At 61.7% G+C, this 14,677-nt stretch overlaps 2 protein-coding genes across 2 annotated transcripts; both read right to left on the minus strand.

Moving 5' to 3' along the window:
- Nucleotides 1-4,428: 4,428 nt before the first annotated feature.
- On the minus strand, nt 4,429-10,947 carry LOC132353187 (thyrotropin-releasing hormone receptor-like). The gene is made up of 2 exons (XM_059904190.1): nt 10,853-10,947; nt 4,429-5,134 (listed from the first exon to the last, which is right to left on the minus strand). The coding sequence occupies exon 2, from the start codon at nt 5,126-5,128 to the stop codon at nt 4,826-4,828; it is 303 nt and encodes a 100-aa protein (XP_059760173.1). The 5' UTR covers nt 5,129-5,134; nt 10,853-10,947; the 3' UTR covers nt 4,429-4,825.
- LOC132353188 (thyrotropin-releasing hormone receptor-like) lies at nt 7,256-9,787 on the minus strand. Its single transcript, XM_059904191.1, has one exon. The coding sequence runs from the start codon at nt 8,853-8,855 to the stop codon at nt 8,532-8,534; it is 324 nt and encodes a 107-aa protein (XP_059760174.1). The 5' UTR covers nt 8,856-9,787; the 3' UTR covers nt 7,256-8,531.
- Nucleotides 10,948-14,677: the final 3,730 nt, after the last annotated feature.

Raw genomic sequence — 14,677 nt, forward strand, 5'->3', positions numbered from 1 at the left:
CAAACAAGCATCTTACCTCCACGATGGTGACTTCAGGCACCCCCTGGACTGTCCACTAAGTGCCGCTGGGTCCATCCAGCCCTGTGACAACCAAAAAACCGCCATGCAGGCCGATGAGGTGGGTGAGACCAGCGCCGGAGGAGACCAGCACCGGGCAAATCGAGGGAAAACAAGCTCTGGGCCCGGTGCCTGCTGGGATATCGGGATGAGGCAGCGAACACGTGAGCAATTGAGTGGATACTAACTCAGCCCACCTGCGCCCCTGCGGCCTGCGGCCTTCACAAGAAACACGTGGGCCGCCGTGGGGCCGCTCAGCCCGCAGTGACAGCCAAACCGCAGACCCAGAGCAAGGCGGAGGGCTCCCCGGGGCCGAAGACCAGATGTCCCGGCAGGCGGCCCTGCCCTGGGCTCCTGTGGGGGGGAGGAGAGGTGTGACAGGGGTGGCCTGCGGGTGACAGGGCGGTGGTCTCCAGCTGGGCTTGTTTGGCAATCAGGGGAATCTCGGTCAGCTGAACTGGAAATGGTTTTCTCTGTAGCTAGTTTCAGGGGAACAAGCGGCTCTGATCTCAGCTAATCAACCACGAGATGAAGATCGGGGAGCTGGAGGGTCAGGGTCTGGCCTAGTCGCAGGTAACCCAGGGGGTATCTGGGGTCCTCAAGGGGGCCCTGAGGAAGAGTGAATCAACTCCACTTCATTCGGGGAAGTCTCTGCAGTAAGCCATCTCCCAGGGCGCTTCAAAAAACAAGGGGTTTGTGAGGCTTCTTATTTGCTCCTCTTTTCTGGGAGCACAGGCTCAGAGGGGACGCCGCCCAGACACCCTGGCTGCTCCAGCATTTCCCAGGGGAGCCCACTGCCCCCAGGGCCCAGCGCTGAGCTGGGGAGTGTGGCGATGTCCCTGCACCCACGGCAGCCCGTGCTGGAGGTGGGGGAAGTGGGTGACCCACACAGGCTCCCGAGAGGGGGCAGCAGGATTCGCTGGCTCCGCCCGAGCTGGGCCAGCACCGGGCCCCACGCCCTCGGCAGCCCTTTGGCATTCACCCCGAGGGCCACACACACTCATCAGAGAGCAGAGCCTCGGGGGAGCTCCGAATGGCACCGACTAAGCCAGCACCGGACACGGTGTCCCGATGGCCCAAGGGCGCTTGCACGGCACACCCCGCCCGGGGCCCTGGCACCGTCCCTTTTCCGAGCACTGTTTTCTGGGCCTGTTCCCAGGCAGCACCCACTCTAACCTCTAACTGCTGCGTCTACTCCCACGTGGCGACGGCTCCTCTGCGTCGTCCCGGGCAGCTTGAGTTCTGAGCCGCAGCAAGTCAGGCTTCACACACGTCCCCACGGGCCTCCCAGCCCAGCTGGCGCCCCCTCCACACACCAAAGCTTCCTCGCCTTTAGCCCCTCGGGGTGGGAAATCCATCCAGAGCACGGTGCTGGTCTTGGTCCCCTTAAACTGGGGGCGCTGCCTGTCACAGGCGCTGTCACAGTTAAGGGCTGGGGCGCCCAGTGGGGGGCTGGGGCTGTCCGCCTGTCCCGGCGCGTCCCTTAGCGTGGAGCGGGTTGTCGCGGATTTGTTTCCCACCCAGGGCAGTGCTCCCGCTGCGTAGCTCTGGCCCCTCTACTGCAGGCGCCCAGAACTCTGGGCCCAGGCCCAGCACTGGTATTTTTGAGGCTCCCCAGGGGGTGGGATGTGGGAACGGCTATTGTGAGAACCAGGAAATAGAAATCAGAGCGACTGAGCGAGGGGCTTCAGGGGGAAGGCCTGACACACACCAGGTCTGGGGAGCCCTGGACCACCCAACAGGGCTCCTGGGAGCTGTGTGTAAAGCGAAGCCGGAGCACAGGCTCACTCCTGGGCATCAGGGCAGCAGTTTGGGGTCCTCCGCGATTTTCAGAAGTTCCCTTTTTTCATTTGCGGGGGAGTGGTGCCCAAATTAACTTATTTCCTGATTTGCATCTATGTCTTGGGTAAGGGACAATAAAGCAGTCAACCTCCCTGTCAATGACATGTCCCTGTGCCAAACGAAAAGAGGAGCAGTTCAGACAGCAGGACCGGCACAGAGGTGAGGCCAGAACTCCCGTGACAAGTACCCTCCCTCGGCCCGGTCTTAACTGGGGGCAGGGGCACCCGAGCCCAGGTGTGTGACGGGGTGACGGGAAGGGTATCAAGAAAGGCCAGGAGGAGACCCGAAGCCTCACAGCAGGGTCTCGGTTTGGTTGGAGAGGTAACCTCAGCGTCAGGAGACCGTCCAGAAGGTACCAGACACAAAGCTTGAAGCCAGGAACAGAGTAAGCAGGAAAAGCTGTCCCAGCTGTGCTGCGTCCGTCGGCACCCACGCAGGAAGGCCTGCAGAGCTCGCCTCCATTTCACAGATGAAGGAAGAAGGGGCCACGGCTCAGGGCTCAGGACATTAAGTGACGCGGCCAGGGCTGGCCTCTTAACGCCAGTGCCCAGACCTGGGCCCCGCACACCCTCAGCGGCCACAGGAGATGCTCACGCCCGGGCAGCCTCCATCCCCTGGGCTCAGCCACAAGGTCAAGGTGAGGGCGCCCTCCCTCCAGCGAGGCCCTGTCTTCTCATTGTCCCCCATCTGTCCCTCGGCTCTCTCTGGGGACAGAGCCCCACCACGGCCCCAGCTTTCAGGACGCCCTTCCTCCCTGACCGAAGTACTTCCTCATTCCCACCTCCTTCCATCCTGGAAGTCACATTTGGGCGACCTCTGGACACACAGACCTCCTTCCAAACAAGTGTCCCCGGAAAATCTGCTTTAATGAGCATCACAGGGACCCAAGAGGAAAATAATTTCGGAGAGAATGGGGATGGGGTCAGGGTCCCGTGCCTTTGGCCTAACGAGCTTTGCGGTCAGGAGTTCAGCGGCTCACCCACAGGGGACAGGTGACGGCCTGAAGGTCTCCCGGCCTCAGCTTCCTCATCAGTAAAACCGGGAGAACTGGAGGTCTCCCTTGACAGGGTCGTTGCTGGGTTAGAAGGGCTGCTTGTAGCGGGCTGGCCCGGAGCCCCTGACCATCAGTAAGGACCACCAGGAGGACGGTCTGGCGTGGATAGGCGGCGGGCAAAGGGCCAGCGGGGCCCGCTGTCTGCGGCTGTCACGTGACCACGGCCACACCCACTCACACCCACGCTCTCCCCTCATTGGTGGATCAGCAGGATGGACAGCCGCGAGCACCAATGGAAGGCCGGGCATCAGTTCTCCCGCTTGGCCGACACCATACGGCACCTGTAAACAGGCCGCGTCCTGCCCTGGGGCCCGGACCGCTCAACACATAGCAGGCCACCTGCCGGGCCCTTGACCTAGCTCTGGGGTCCCAGGTCCTGGCCGCCCGCATGTGGCCCTCGGCCCAGCCTCCGCTGGCGCTTGGAGTCACAGCAGAGGTGACAACGGCTGATCTGTGTCCCCGCCCGCGATTTTTTTTTTTAATTTTTATTTATTTATTTATTTATAGCTGTGTTGGGTCTTAGTTTCTGTGCTAGGGCTTTCTCTAGTTGCGGCGAGCGGGGACCACTCTTCATCGCGGTGCACGGGCCTCTCACTATCGCGGCCTCTCTTGTTGCGGAGCACAGGGTCCAGACGCGCAGGCTCAGTAATTGTGGCTCACGGGCCCAGCTGCTCCGCGGCATGTGGGATCCTCCCAGACCAGGGTTCGAACCCGTGTCCCCTGCATCGGCAGGCAGATTCTCAAGCACTGCGCCACCAGGGAAGCCCCCCGACCCGTGATTTTGAAAGCACTTTCCATACGGAGTCTTGCCTGGGAAGTGGCGAGAGGAAACTGAGGCCTGCGGTTCTGAGAGACGGGCCAGGCAATGGTGCCACGCACCAGCTGGCCCAGAAACACATCTGGCTCCCCCACGGAGGGCTTCTTCTGCCACCTGACGCCTGAATTGTCAATGCCTTTGGCTGCAGTGTTCCACCCAGAAAAGAGATGGAGCCCGAGAGCAAGAAGCCTGGGGCCTGGCCGTCCCATGCCCTGACCTCCCCCTCCAGTGCTGGGTGTAGAGGGCAGTGGTCAGCAAAGCGGGCCCCACGAGAGCAGAGCTTGAACGCTTCGGGCGAGGGGTTCAGGAAGGCTTCCTGTTTCTGGCTGAGGGGCCCGAAGAGACACAGCGCTCTGCTCTGTTTATGACCCGAGGCAGCACCACTCAGGGCTTGTGGTCCAGGGACAGAGCTCAAAGGGGAGGAGGCCGGAGGCGGGGGTACCGGCCAGCCTCAGCACACGTGAGTGGCGAGTCTGCCAGTGGTGTCTCTGGGTGTCAGCGGTAGAGCTGGGTACCCTTTCTATGTGGCACCAGGTGGCACCGTCCCACTTGGAAAACATCGCACACGGGCTCTGCCCACAGCCAGACTGACACATGCTATCACCAGAGACTGGAAATGCATTCCTGTAATACCCATCAGGACTTTTCCCCTGGAAAACAGAGTGCTTAAACGAACGAATAATAACAGATGGAGGGTCCTAATTTTACACCAGTGAAGGCTGGGACCCTCCCAGCTTCCTCCTGCTCCTAACCTCCCCCCCTTCCAGAGGAGGGGAGAGCGCTACCCAAATGGAGTCCAACCACTGGGCCAGAACTAGGACACGTGGCCAGTCCTCGTTCATGGGGAGGGAAGGCACCAGGGACCCAGAAGAGCCGTTGGCAAAGGGGCGTCTCCCCTCTCCTGGCCCTGCCAGCCACCAGCGGACAGGACCCAGCACAGGAGCAAACCGAGGGAAGCGAGAGGGGCTGGGCAGGGGGACGGCAGCCCTCAGATGGTGCTGAAACCAGGCCCCTGCTGCTGGAGTGGGGGCCCAGCTGCCTGAGGGCCCGTGACCTCACTCCCGCCGGTCCGCGTCTTCTGGGGTCCACGCTGTAGCTGGTGGAGCTGAGGCCAGCTGTGCACGTCTGTGGCTCCTCCACCCCACCCCCGCACAGCCGCTGGAAGGCAGCCGGAACTTCGGGGACACGAGGCTGTAGATGATGGGGTTGATGGCGCTGTTGGTGTAGACATAGGTGCGGCAGAGGAGAAGCCCCCAGGGGTCCAGGAAAGGCTGGGCCACAGAGGAGTTGAGCAGCACCGGTGTGCGGTAGGGCATCCGCAGGACGGCAGAGAGTAGCACGACTACCACCAGCATCATGGTGACCTGCAGGGCGGGAGGGCAGGGGTGGGAAGCCCCTGGCACCCGGCACACCGAGTGACCGAGTGACACGGCTCCTGCCTCAGGGCATGTTTGCTGAGTAAGTGATGAGGACGTGACTGCAATAATCACTTAAACTAGCACTGCGTATGGCTCTGCGCTAAACGTTTCCTGTGCAGGAGCCCACGGCCGGCATTCAGAGCTGTGCTGGTCGATGCGCTCATGAAATAGCCCCACTTCAGGTGGTAAATACTCACTGCCCTGAGCCCCCTGGCGCACCCTATCCCCCAGACCTCTCAGACGCCCAGCAAGTAAAGACCGGATGCCTGGAGCGGGGCCTCGGGCCCGGGATGACATAGGAAGGCCCCAGGTGGACGCTGTGGCTGCGGGCGCTTAGGTTACGTCCCCTGCATCGGGCCCTCCCAGTGGTTCTGTTATCATCTCCACACGAAGGACGAGGAAGCAGGGAATTCCCTGGTGGTCCAGTGGTTAGGACTCGGCACTTTCACTGCCAGGACCCAGGTTCAATCCCTGGTCTGGGAACTGAGATCCCGCAAGCCACGCAGACAAAAAAAAAAAAAAAAAGGAGGAGGAAGCAGGGGCTCAGAGTGAAGGATGACACAGCACACGCACCACGAACCGGCTTCTCCTGCAGCCCGCCTGTGCTTGCCACTGTCCTGAGTGGCCCAGCCAGCCACGGTCATATCCCCATTCTACGCCCCAATCTGTTCTTTCAGCCCAGGAGTGAGTCGCCAGGCCCAGGAGACAGTCCTGTCAGGAGGGGGGCCGAGGACAGGGATACTCTGGGCTCTTCCACCTAACTTCCAGCTGCCAACCCAGGGTCCCGGCTTCTCTGCGAGAGAGGAGGGTCAATGGGAGGGGAAGGGGCACGTGTCCTGGCCACCTCCGAGGGCAGCCTCCACTGACCCATGCAAGGAGCTTCCTGTGGGCCCCAGAACTGAGGGGAGGTCTCAGGGGGGCCTGTCATCTGCTCTAGTCTTGGGCCCTCCCTGCTGCCGCCTTCAGGATGCAGGGGCAGTGGGTGGGAGCATGGGTGCTGCAGCTGGCAGGCCTAAGCTACGTGACCACTTCCCAGCTCTGTGACCTTGGGCAGCCCACTTAACCTCTCTGAGCCTCCCTCTCCCACTTGTGGCATCAGGAGAATAGCAGTGTCCTTCATGAATTGGTCTGTGGAGGGGTAGTGGGGTGAGGAGTCCCCATGAAGTCATCACTCTTTTGCCCCAGGAAGTTTGACATCTCTGTGTCCATAGCTTTGTGCTGGGGCCATGCTACGCCCTGAGTGCCAGCAGGCCTTGGCCGCTCTGTGCTTCTGCCTCTCCCTCTGTCTCTCCATCTCTCCCTCTCACTGTCTCTCTGTCTCTGTTTCTGTCTCTGTCTCTGTGTCTCCCTCTCTGTCTCTCCCCCTCCACTCACATCTCTGCTGCTCACCCACAGGGGCCCTCTCTGCTCAGCCTTCCCCCTGCCTCAGCCTCTCCAAGTGCCCGTCGTGGTTACATGTGGGACCTGTGCACACCTGTCTGGGGCTCCAAACGTATGGGGATCCCCCTGAAACTGGAGGGGGGTGCGGCCCCTCTGCTCAGAACCCCTTCTACCTCCAGTCAGAGCCAACTGCTTCCCGGGCCCCCGGGGCGCCCACCCCGCTCCCCCATCCTTGCTGACCCTCGGTGCACCAGGCCCTCCCCCTGCCCCCCTCCCCCGCCGCCTGGACCACTTCCTGGGTGTCTGCTTGGTCACCTCAGATCTTTATTCAGTCATCACCTCAGCAAAGTCTTCCAAACTTTCGCCTAAACTCCCACTCCTCCGGGCTCCATTTCTTCCTCTGACAGGGTCCATGTTTACTTGTCCTGCCATGAGCCCCGGGGGCAGGATGTTTATCTTGTTCTGTTCTCCCCCGTGTCCCCGCACCTAGAAACTCGCCTGGCACACAGTCGGTGCCCAGGGGACACCTGCTGAGTGAGTGGGTGGACGAACGTGGAGCCGGCACCCCCTCTCTGTCCATTCACGCCTCTGCCGCATCTCCCTGCCTCTCTGCAAACCGACCCCGCCCACCCCTGCTCCCCACCGGCCACCCCCGCCCACCTGCTTCCTGGAAGAAGGGAAGCCGCTGCGCCCCACCTGGCCCACGGGGCTGCCTCCCCTGGCTTCCGGGCTCTGGCCGGTCCTCACCACCCCCATGCTGGCCCCCAAGCTGGTCCCCGAGCTGTGGCAGGTGGGCCGGGGAGCTCTGGATCAAGACCCTCCCTATGAGACTGTAGAGGACAGTGGCCTCCAGCAGGGCGTAACAAAGAAGACGGTGAAGTCCAGCAGGCAGATGGGCAGGTACAGGCTGCGGCCCCCGGTGCCCGCCAGCGTCCAAGTCCACCAGGAAGAACCAGAGCAGGCAGTAGACGGACGTGGTCCCCCAGATGCCGGCCACGATGCACACGGCCTGTGCCCGCATTGCGTGGCAGATGGCGAAGTACCTGCAAGCCACGGGGCAGTCACGTGACCCACCTGCTGCTCCGTGGGATTGGGCCATGGAGGGTGGTCCACTCAGCTAATCAGATTCCCGGATGGGGAACCGAATGTGGGCGCAATGGTGGAAATGGCCCTTTCATAGGGGACCTGGGAGGCCATGTTGAGGCAGCCTCGGGGGCTGGCAGAGCAAAGGTGCCAGTCTTGAGGGGACGGCAGGGCCGAGTCGGAAGGTGCAGCCCCTCAAGGTCCGGCCAGGCCCACAAGGTTCAGAGCGCCCTTGCGAAGACCTTGACCTTTGTGCAAGTCCCAGGGTGGGTTTTCTACCGTCCACCGCCAAAGGTCACAGGCTGAGGGGTCAAGGACATTGCGACCCTAGATGGGCACAGCAGGGGAGAGCCAGGACCGGGCCAGTGTATGGATGTCAGAAGGCCTCGGTTATGTCCCCGTTCTGTGTAGCCCTGGACGAGACATCCTGATCCTCTGGACCAATGTGCTGAAGGCCGCGCAGCTGGGAAGAGGCAGAGCTGGGCTTGAACCCGGTCAGTGGGTTTCAGCGTCCACATGCTTAGAGGCTAGATGGCCTCTCAGGCATTAATTTCATAGCTGGAAGAGGCTCAAGAGACTGTCCGGCCCCAGTGCCCACGTTCCCGGTGGGGACACCAAGCCCAGAGAAGTGCAGGGTTGCCTTGGCATTCCGCAGCAAGTCAGTAGCAGAGGTGAGATGAGAAGCCCGCTTCCCGGCGCCTGCCCCCGCCCTTGCCGGGTTCCTCCAGGGTCCCACACAGCGCCCCCTCCATAAATGGGGAGCAGACTCAGTTTACCGAGGGTCGTGGCCAGGAAGTCCTGGCCTGCAGCAGGGGTCGGGGTGTACCTCCCTCTCCACAGTGAACGCCAGGATGGAGCAAGAGGAGGCACAGATGCCCAGCTACTGCAAGTAGGTGATGCCCAGGCAGCCGGCGTGGCCACAGACCCACTGCCCAGCCGAGCTTTTGGAGACGTTGGGCAGCCCGGCCGCCACCAGCACAGCGAGGTCCGCCAGGGCCAGGCTGACCAGGTAGCGGTTGGTGGGCGTGTGCATGTCCTGTGTGTTCAGCACCACCAGGACCACCGTGGCGTTGCCCACGACGCCCACCACGCACACGAGGAGCACCGGGAGAACCGAGGCCATCTTGTCCTCAGGGCTGGGGACGGCATCACCGGGAACCAGGGACACGGTGCTGGGGCTGCCCGGCCCGCTCCCGCTCTCCATGGTGGCGGCACAGGCGCTGGCGGGGGAGGGCGCTCTGGGAGGCGTCCACACCAGCGGCCGGGCCTCACGCCGCTGGATGAACACCTGCCTCTCCGAGAGCCCGGCCCCAGGGACACGCAGGGACCCGGCGCTCGGGACGTGACTGCCTGGCCAGGCGAGGGACAGAACAGGGATGCTCCTTCTGGTCTCTGCCGTGAATACAGTCAGCGAGCCACTTGCTCTGCCAGCCTCAGTGCCCCGGTACGCAAATGCAGACGGCCGTCATCCCGAAGACGTGAGGCCGAGCGGAGGTTAAACCTGGGAGGATGCACGTCAAGCCCCAGCCCAGCACCTCCTGAGCGCTCAGCGGCCAGCTGCCCCGTCACTAGGAAGCCACACAGCGTGTCCAAGCCCCAGCCAGCTCGGGAATCAAGACACCTGCTTCTCAGGGACACGGTGAGAGTCCCACAAAACTGCGAGGCACAGGGCCTGGAGCCTGGCACCTGTCGTGTGTCCGTTACTAATGTTAAAATTGAGGCTTTAATCACCCTGGGCCTCAGTCTCCCCATCCTTCAGGGGATCCTAGCTCAACCCCGGGTGGGCTGTGCGCAGTGGATGAGACGGGAGCGCCCAGGGCGTCCGCAGGGCCCCAGCCGTGGCTCTGCGGGCTCTGCTCCCTCTTGCTCTGGAAACGCCAGGGTCAGCCAGCCCCCGTCCACCCATCGAGATTCATAGGCGCCCCTCTCTCCCTTCTCAGCTCCTGGAGTGATGGCAAAAGGGTTTGTATCGTGAGCTGATCGAGGAGTGAAGTCACAGCTGGGACTCGGGCAAACGGGTGAAGGCCCAGAGCACACACAACACTGATGCCACGCGATACACAGCACACCTACACACGCACACCATGCGCCACCCACCTCCACCCTTTAACCCCATAGGTGTCACCGGCCAGCAGTGCCGCCTGCCTGCTCCCGCAGAGCCCAGCCTCGCCCCTGGCAGCCCCGCCTCCCCGTTGGACAGGCGCCCCAGGACCAGAGCGGAGCCGGAGCTCTGCTGAGCGGCGGGAGCCAAGGCTGACGCCACCAGAGCTTCACAGGGCGGCCCCCGCTGTGGCCCACGGGGCAGGGACCAGGGTGCAGAGTTAGGGCAGGGCTGCGAGAGAGCTGGTGGCCCCAGGACGCCGACCACACGCCTGCGCACACACGCAGCACACACACAACACACAACATACCCACAGCACACCTGCACCGCACACGCATGCAACACAGAGTCACATGGTGTTCACACACGTGCATACACATGCTGCCCACACACACAGCCCAACTCCCCCTGTGCACGGCAACACGCAGAAATGCGGACACACAAGCACACAGACACACACATGAACCAAACCCCCCCTGCACAGCATACCCGCCACACACAACGACACACACACACACATGCACCCACCTCTGCATGCATACACTTAACTCACCCCGCGCACACCTGTACCCACAACACAGGGACCCAAAAGCACACACAAGTACACAAATGCACATCACAACCCAGGCATCTGTGCTGTAGCTAAAGACACACACCGTCCACGCTCACACACCCAGGTGCACAAGCACGCAGAACACGCCACACACCTGTGCCCACAGGCGTCTTCAGACACTCCCACACATGGATGCACACGGCCTGAGGCCCCTCGCTCTCCTGGAAAAGAGCCTCTCTCCCGTTTAGCTGGAGGAGACGATGGCCCCAGGGTCACAGCAGCCGCCGCGACCCCAAAGGCTCCACTTCCCTCCAGCCGGCGGCCCGGGGTCAGGACAGACCCAGAGGTCTCCCAGCAGCCCCCCACCCCCGTGTGCAAGGCCCCCTGCGGCCCGGCGCTCACCCGGCGGCCACTGCCGCCTCGGTGTCTCGGGGGCCCCCCTCCTCCTCACCGCCATCTCCCCCTCCTGCCTGCACGCGAGCCTGTCTGAACAAAGCCTTCCGCCAGGCGGGCAGCCGGGACCACCGTCTCCCAGCTGAGAACTTACCCAGCGAAGAGCCTCGGCACCTTCCTCCTCCCAGAGGGGGACGGGGGAGAGGAGAGCCGATCCCACAGCAAGGCTTCTGGTCCTGCAGGCTGCAGTGCCGCCCACAGACGTGCTGGGTGCTCACACGCACGCGCCCCGCCACCTTCTCCCCGCCCCCCACCGGCCACCCTTGTGGGGCTGAAGGCAGCCGATGCAGCTTCCCCCGCAGGGACACCGGTGAGAAGAAAGCCCAAGCCCCCTGCCTTCCCCAGGCCGCGGGTTCGCCAGGCTGGAAAGGACCCCGCTAGCCCGCTGAGCCCCTAGAGCCCGACAGGAAGAGGCGGAGACCCAGGGAGGAGGTGCGGAGGGCGTGGACTGGTCCCCTTACCCATGAGGCTGGGATTACTGGGGCGGAGGGCGGGGGGCTCAGATGTCTGGAATCTGAAGGTGAGTCTGGTGCAGGGACCGCCCCCCGAGGGCCTTCCACTGTGATCTGGAGAGGAGGGGACCCTGAGCTGAGCCCGTGCTGGCTGGGAGACTGAGGCCCGGGCAGGGGTGTGAGTGGTCCAGGTGGAGGAGCGGGACTGGGGCCCTGGCCTGGGGGCTCCAGGGAGCAGGGGTGCCCCACCCTTCCTGCTGGGCTGGGACTGCCGCTGTGCACCCCACAGCTGGCACACCTTCTCTCGGCTAGCCTTTGGGAACAGAGCCTGAAGGGGCCCCTCAGCTGGCTCAGAAAGCAGGAATCCCAGCTGTCACCCCCAAGTGGCCAGCGGCCTGGCTCTTCCAAGGCATTTAAAGTGCAGATTCCAGGGCTTCCCTGGTGGCGCAGCGGTTGAGAATCTGCCTGCCAATGCAGGGGACACGGGTTCGAGCCCTGGTCTGGGAAGATCCCACATGCCGCGGAGCAACTGGGCCCGTGTGCCACAACTACTGAGCATGCGCGTCTGGAGCCTGTGCTCCGCAACAAGAGAGGCCGCGATAGTGAGAGGCCCGCGTACCATGATGAAGAGTGGCCCCCGCTCGCCGCAACTAGAGGAAGCCCTCGCACGGAAACGAAGACCCAACACAGTCAAAAATAAATAAATAAATTTAAAAAAATAATAAAGAGCAACTACTTTAAAAAAAAAAAAAAGAAAAAGAGAAAAAAAAAAGAAAGTGCAGATTCCAGTCCCAGGCCCGGAGGCCTCAGGCTGGAGGGACCTGGGTAGCGTGCAGATCCCTGGCCACCAAATCGAGCATCCAGGCGAAGTGCCCTTGAATACATGTCTTCCAGAAAGACCAACAACACCTAGCATCTTCTCTTGTTTCTTTATGTTTTGATCTTGGAACATAATATACTCAGAGAAAGGTGCACAGAACATGAAACAACGGTTGAATGAATAAAGCGAGCACATGGGTGCCATCGCCCGCCCCCACCCTGGGGGCGCCCCATCACTGTCTTCTGTTCTGCCCGCCTCGGAGCTTTCTATAACCAGAGCCACTGCAGCTGTGTCCTGCTTATTCCAGTGACACCGGTGGGGGGGGACTCACCTGGCTGTGTGTAACCAGCTCGTCCGTTTCCCCTGCTGTGTGATTCTCCGCCGTAGGGCTGGACTGCAATATGCCCAAGCGTGATGGACTCTCAGTGGACTTCTGGGTTGTTTCCAGTTTGGGGGAATCAGGCGCCACTGTTGTGAACACTCCTGTACGTGAATCCTGGCTGAGTGCATTTTCATCTGCTTGGTCCCTAAGATGTGATTCCCAGGACCTGGCTGGACACAGAGATGAGTGGACAGGGGGGGGAGGGCTGCTGGGGAGGAGAAAGGGCGGCAGAAGAGACAGCATGCCAGGCAGGTTGTGGTCCCACTGCCCCAAACATGGCAGCCCAGCCCCCCACTGGGGCTGCCTGGAACCCTGGGAGGGCCACACGGAGGGCCCCGCAGTACCCGGGGGGCAGGGGATCTCCCTGGCTCTCCCCGCCACCCCTCACCCACCTCCTGCACCTCCCCCCTCTCCTCCAGGATGGCCCTCCCCTGGGAATTCCGCTCCCAGGACGGCTCTCGACTGCTGTCCTCCTGGCTGGTGCTGAAATCACCACGCTGGACTAGGATCTGTCTTCAGCCTCACGCTAGGCCCTCGCTCTACACCCCTCGCCTTGCTCCTGGGCGCGGGGCTCCTCCTTCTCTCTCTCGGACAGGAAAAAGGTGCCAGAGGGGCAGGGGCGTCGCCGCCCAGCACCTATGTACAGAACGCCTCACCCGCCCTGAGTTCTCACCCACTAGCTCACCTGTGGACAGACCACAGCCCGCAGACTTTCCCGCGTCTCCACCCTCCGGGTGCCCGTGGAGTCCTGCAGCCAGCAACACCCCGCCCAAGCAGCACAGGAACCCTCGGTGGCTTCTCCCAGGTATGAGGCAGTTACGGAGCTCTTGTTCGCAGTAAGACAACTCGCTGACAACTTAGATGTCCACTCAGAGAGGTAAGGACTTGATGCTATGTCCCCACAGCTGGATGCCTGGCAGTTAAAACAGATGTGGTTGAGAAAAACTGATTGGCATGCAATCCACTGAGTTAAAGGGCGGGCTGCAAACAGTAGGTGAGCGCTCTCACCTGTTTGCAAAATGTATTCGTGTCTAATAGCAGCCATCCGCCAGGAGCTTGGCGTGTGCCAGGCATGGGGCCCGGCCCTGGGCATCTTGTGTGGCCATCACAACTACCCCCTCATGGTGGCAACTGTTATTGTCGCCGTTTTTCAGAAGAGAAAGCAGAGCCTCACAGACGCAAGTTGGTTAGCTCAAAGCCACAGAGCTGGTCAATGGTAAAGCTGGTATCTGAACCCAAATCTCTCCTTCTACAAAGTTGGTGTCCTCGGCCATAGGCTCCAGAAATGTCTGGAGAAAAGGGACACCCAGCGCCTGGGTCACCTTGTTTCTCTGTCTGCATCGATAAATGTGGGTTGATTCTGTAGTTAGGAAAAGAGACGAGGGACTTCCCTGGTGGCACAGTGGATAAGACTCCGAGCTACCAATGCGGGGGGCCTGGTTCGATCCCTGGTCAGGGAACTAGATCCCACATGCATGCCGCAACTAAGAGTTCACATGCTGCAACTAAGGAGCCAGTGAGCTGCAACTAAGGAGCCAGTCTGCCGAAACCAAGACCAGGTGCAACCAAATAAATAAATAAATATTTTTAAAATATATTGTAAAAAGAAAGAAAGAAAGAAAAGGAGATGAAATACCCCTCTGAAAGGCTGCCTGTCTCATGGGATCCTTCCTGTATTTGGTCCCAAGGCCCTCCACCCTGCCGCCCTGACACTCCCTGGAACCGTCCAGACGTCTCCACGGCCCAGGATCCAAAGCGTAAATGTCTGGTCCTATGTCGGAGGCCCTTCTGGCTGGTTGGTGGCCACACTGTCTGGTTATGAATGAAAATCTGAGCAGCACGCCTGGGTATTTGGCCATGGGTTCTGCTGGAATCTGGGCAGAGAGGAGTGATGAGGCCAGGCCAGGTGAGGAAGGGGTGGGGTGGGAGGTGCTCCTGGAGAGTGAGGTGATGTCTGCGTAAAGGAAGACGGAGGCAGAGACAGAAGATTGTAGGCGTAAAGAGACTCGGCAGCCTGGTGCTTGAAAGGGGAGAAGTCACGCTCAGGCAGTGAGCTCACACAGGGGCGGGGCACCTGTGGGTGGGGCGCCTGGTCCCCGCCATGGCAGTGCCCCTGCCGCCTTGGTCCTCTGGTGCCGGGTGACTGGCCACCCCCAGCGCAGGACTGACACTGCAGCCTCCTCGTTATCCTGCCTTTCTGTCGGCGGCTCTTCTGCTCGTGATGACGGCTGGGACGGTGTCCGCTGCCTGGCTGGCGCCCACAGG

The sequence above is a fragment of the Balaenoptera ricei genome, chromosome 19 (assembly GCF_028023285.1).
Source record: "Balaenoptera ricei isolate mBalRic1 chromosome 19, mBalRic1.hap2, whole genome shotgun sequence".
Lineage (NCBI taxonomy): Eukaryota > Metazoa > Chordata > Mammalia > Artiodactyla > Balaenopteridae > Balaenoptera > Balaenoptera ricei.

Coding starts and splice junctions, on each gene's coding strand:
- LOC132353187 (XM_059904190.1), bottom strand. CDS start 5,128: ATGATGCTGGTGGTAGTCGTGCTACTCTCTGCCGTCCTGCGGATGCCC.
- LOC132353188 (XM_059904191.1), bottom strand. CDS start 8,855: ATGGAGAGCGGGAGCGGGCCGGGCAGCCCCAGCACCGTGTCCCTGGTT.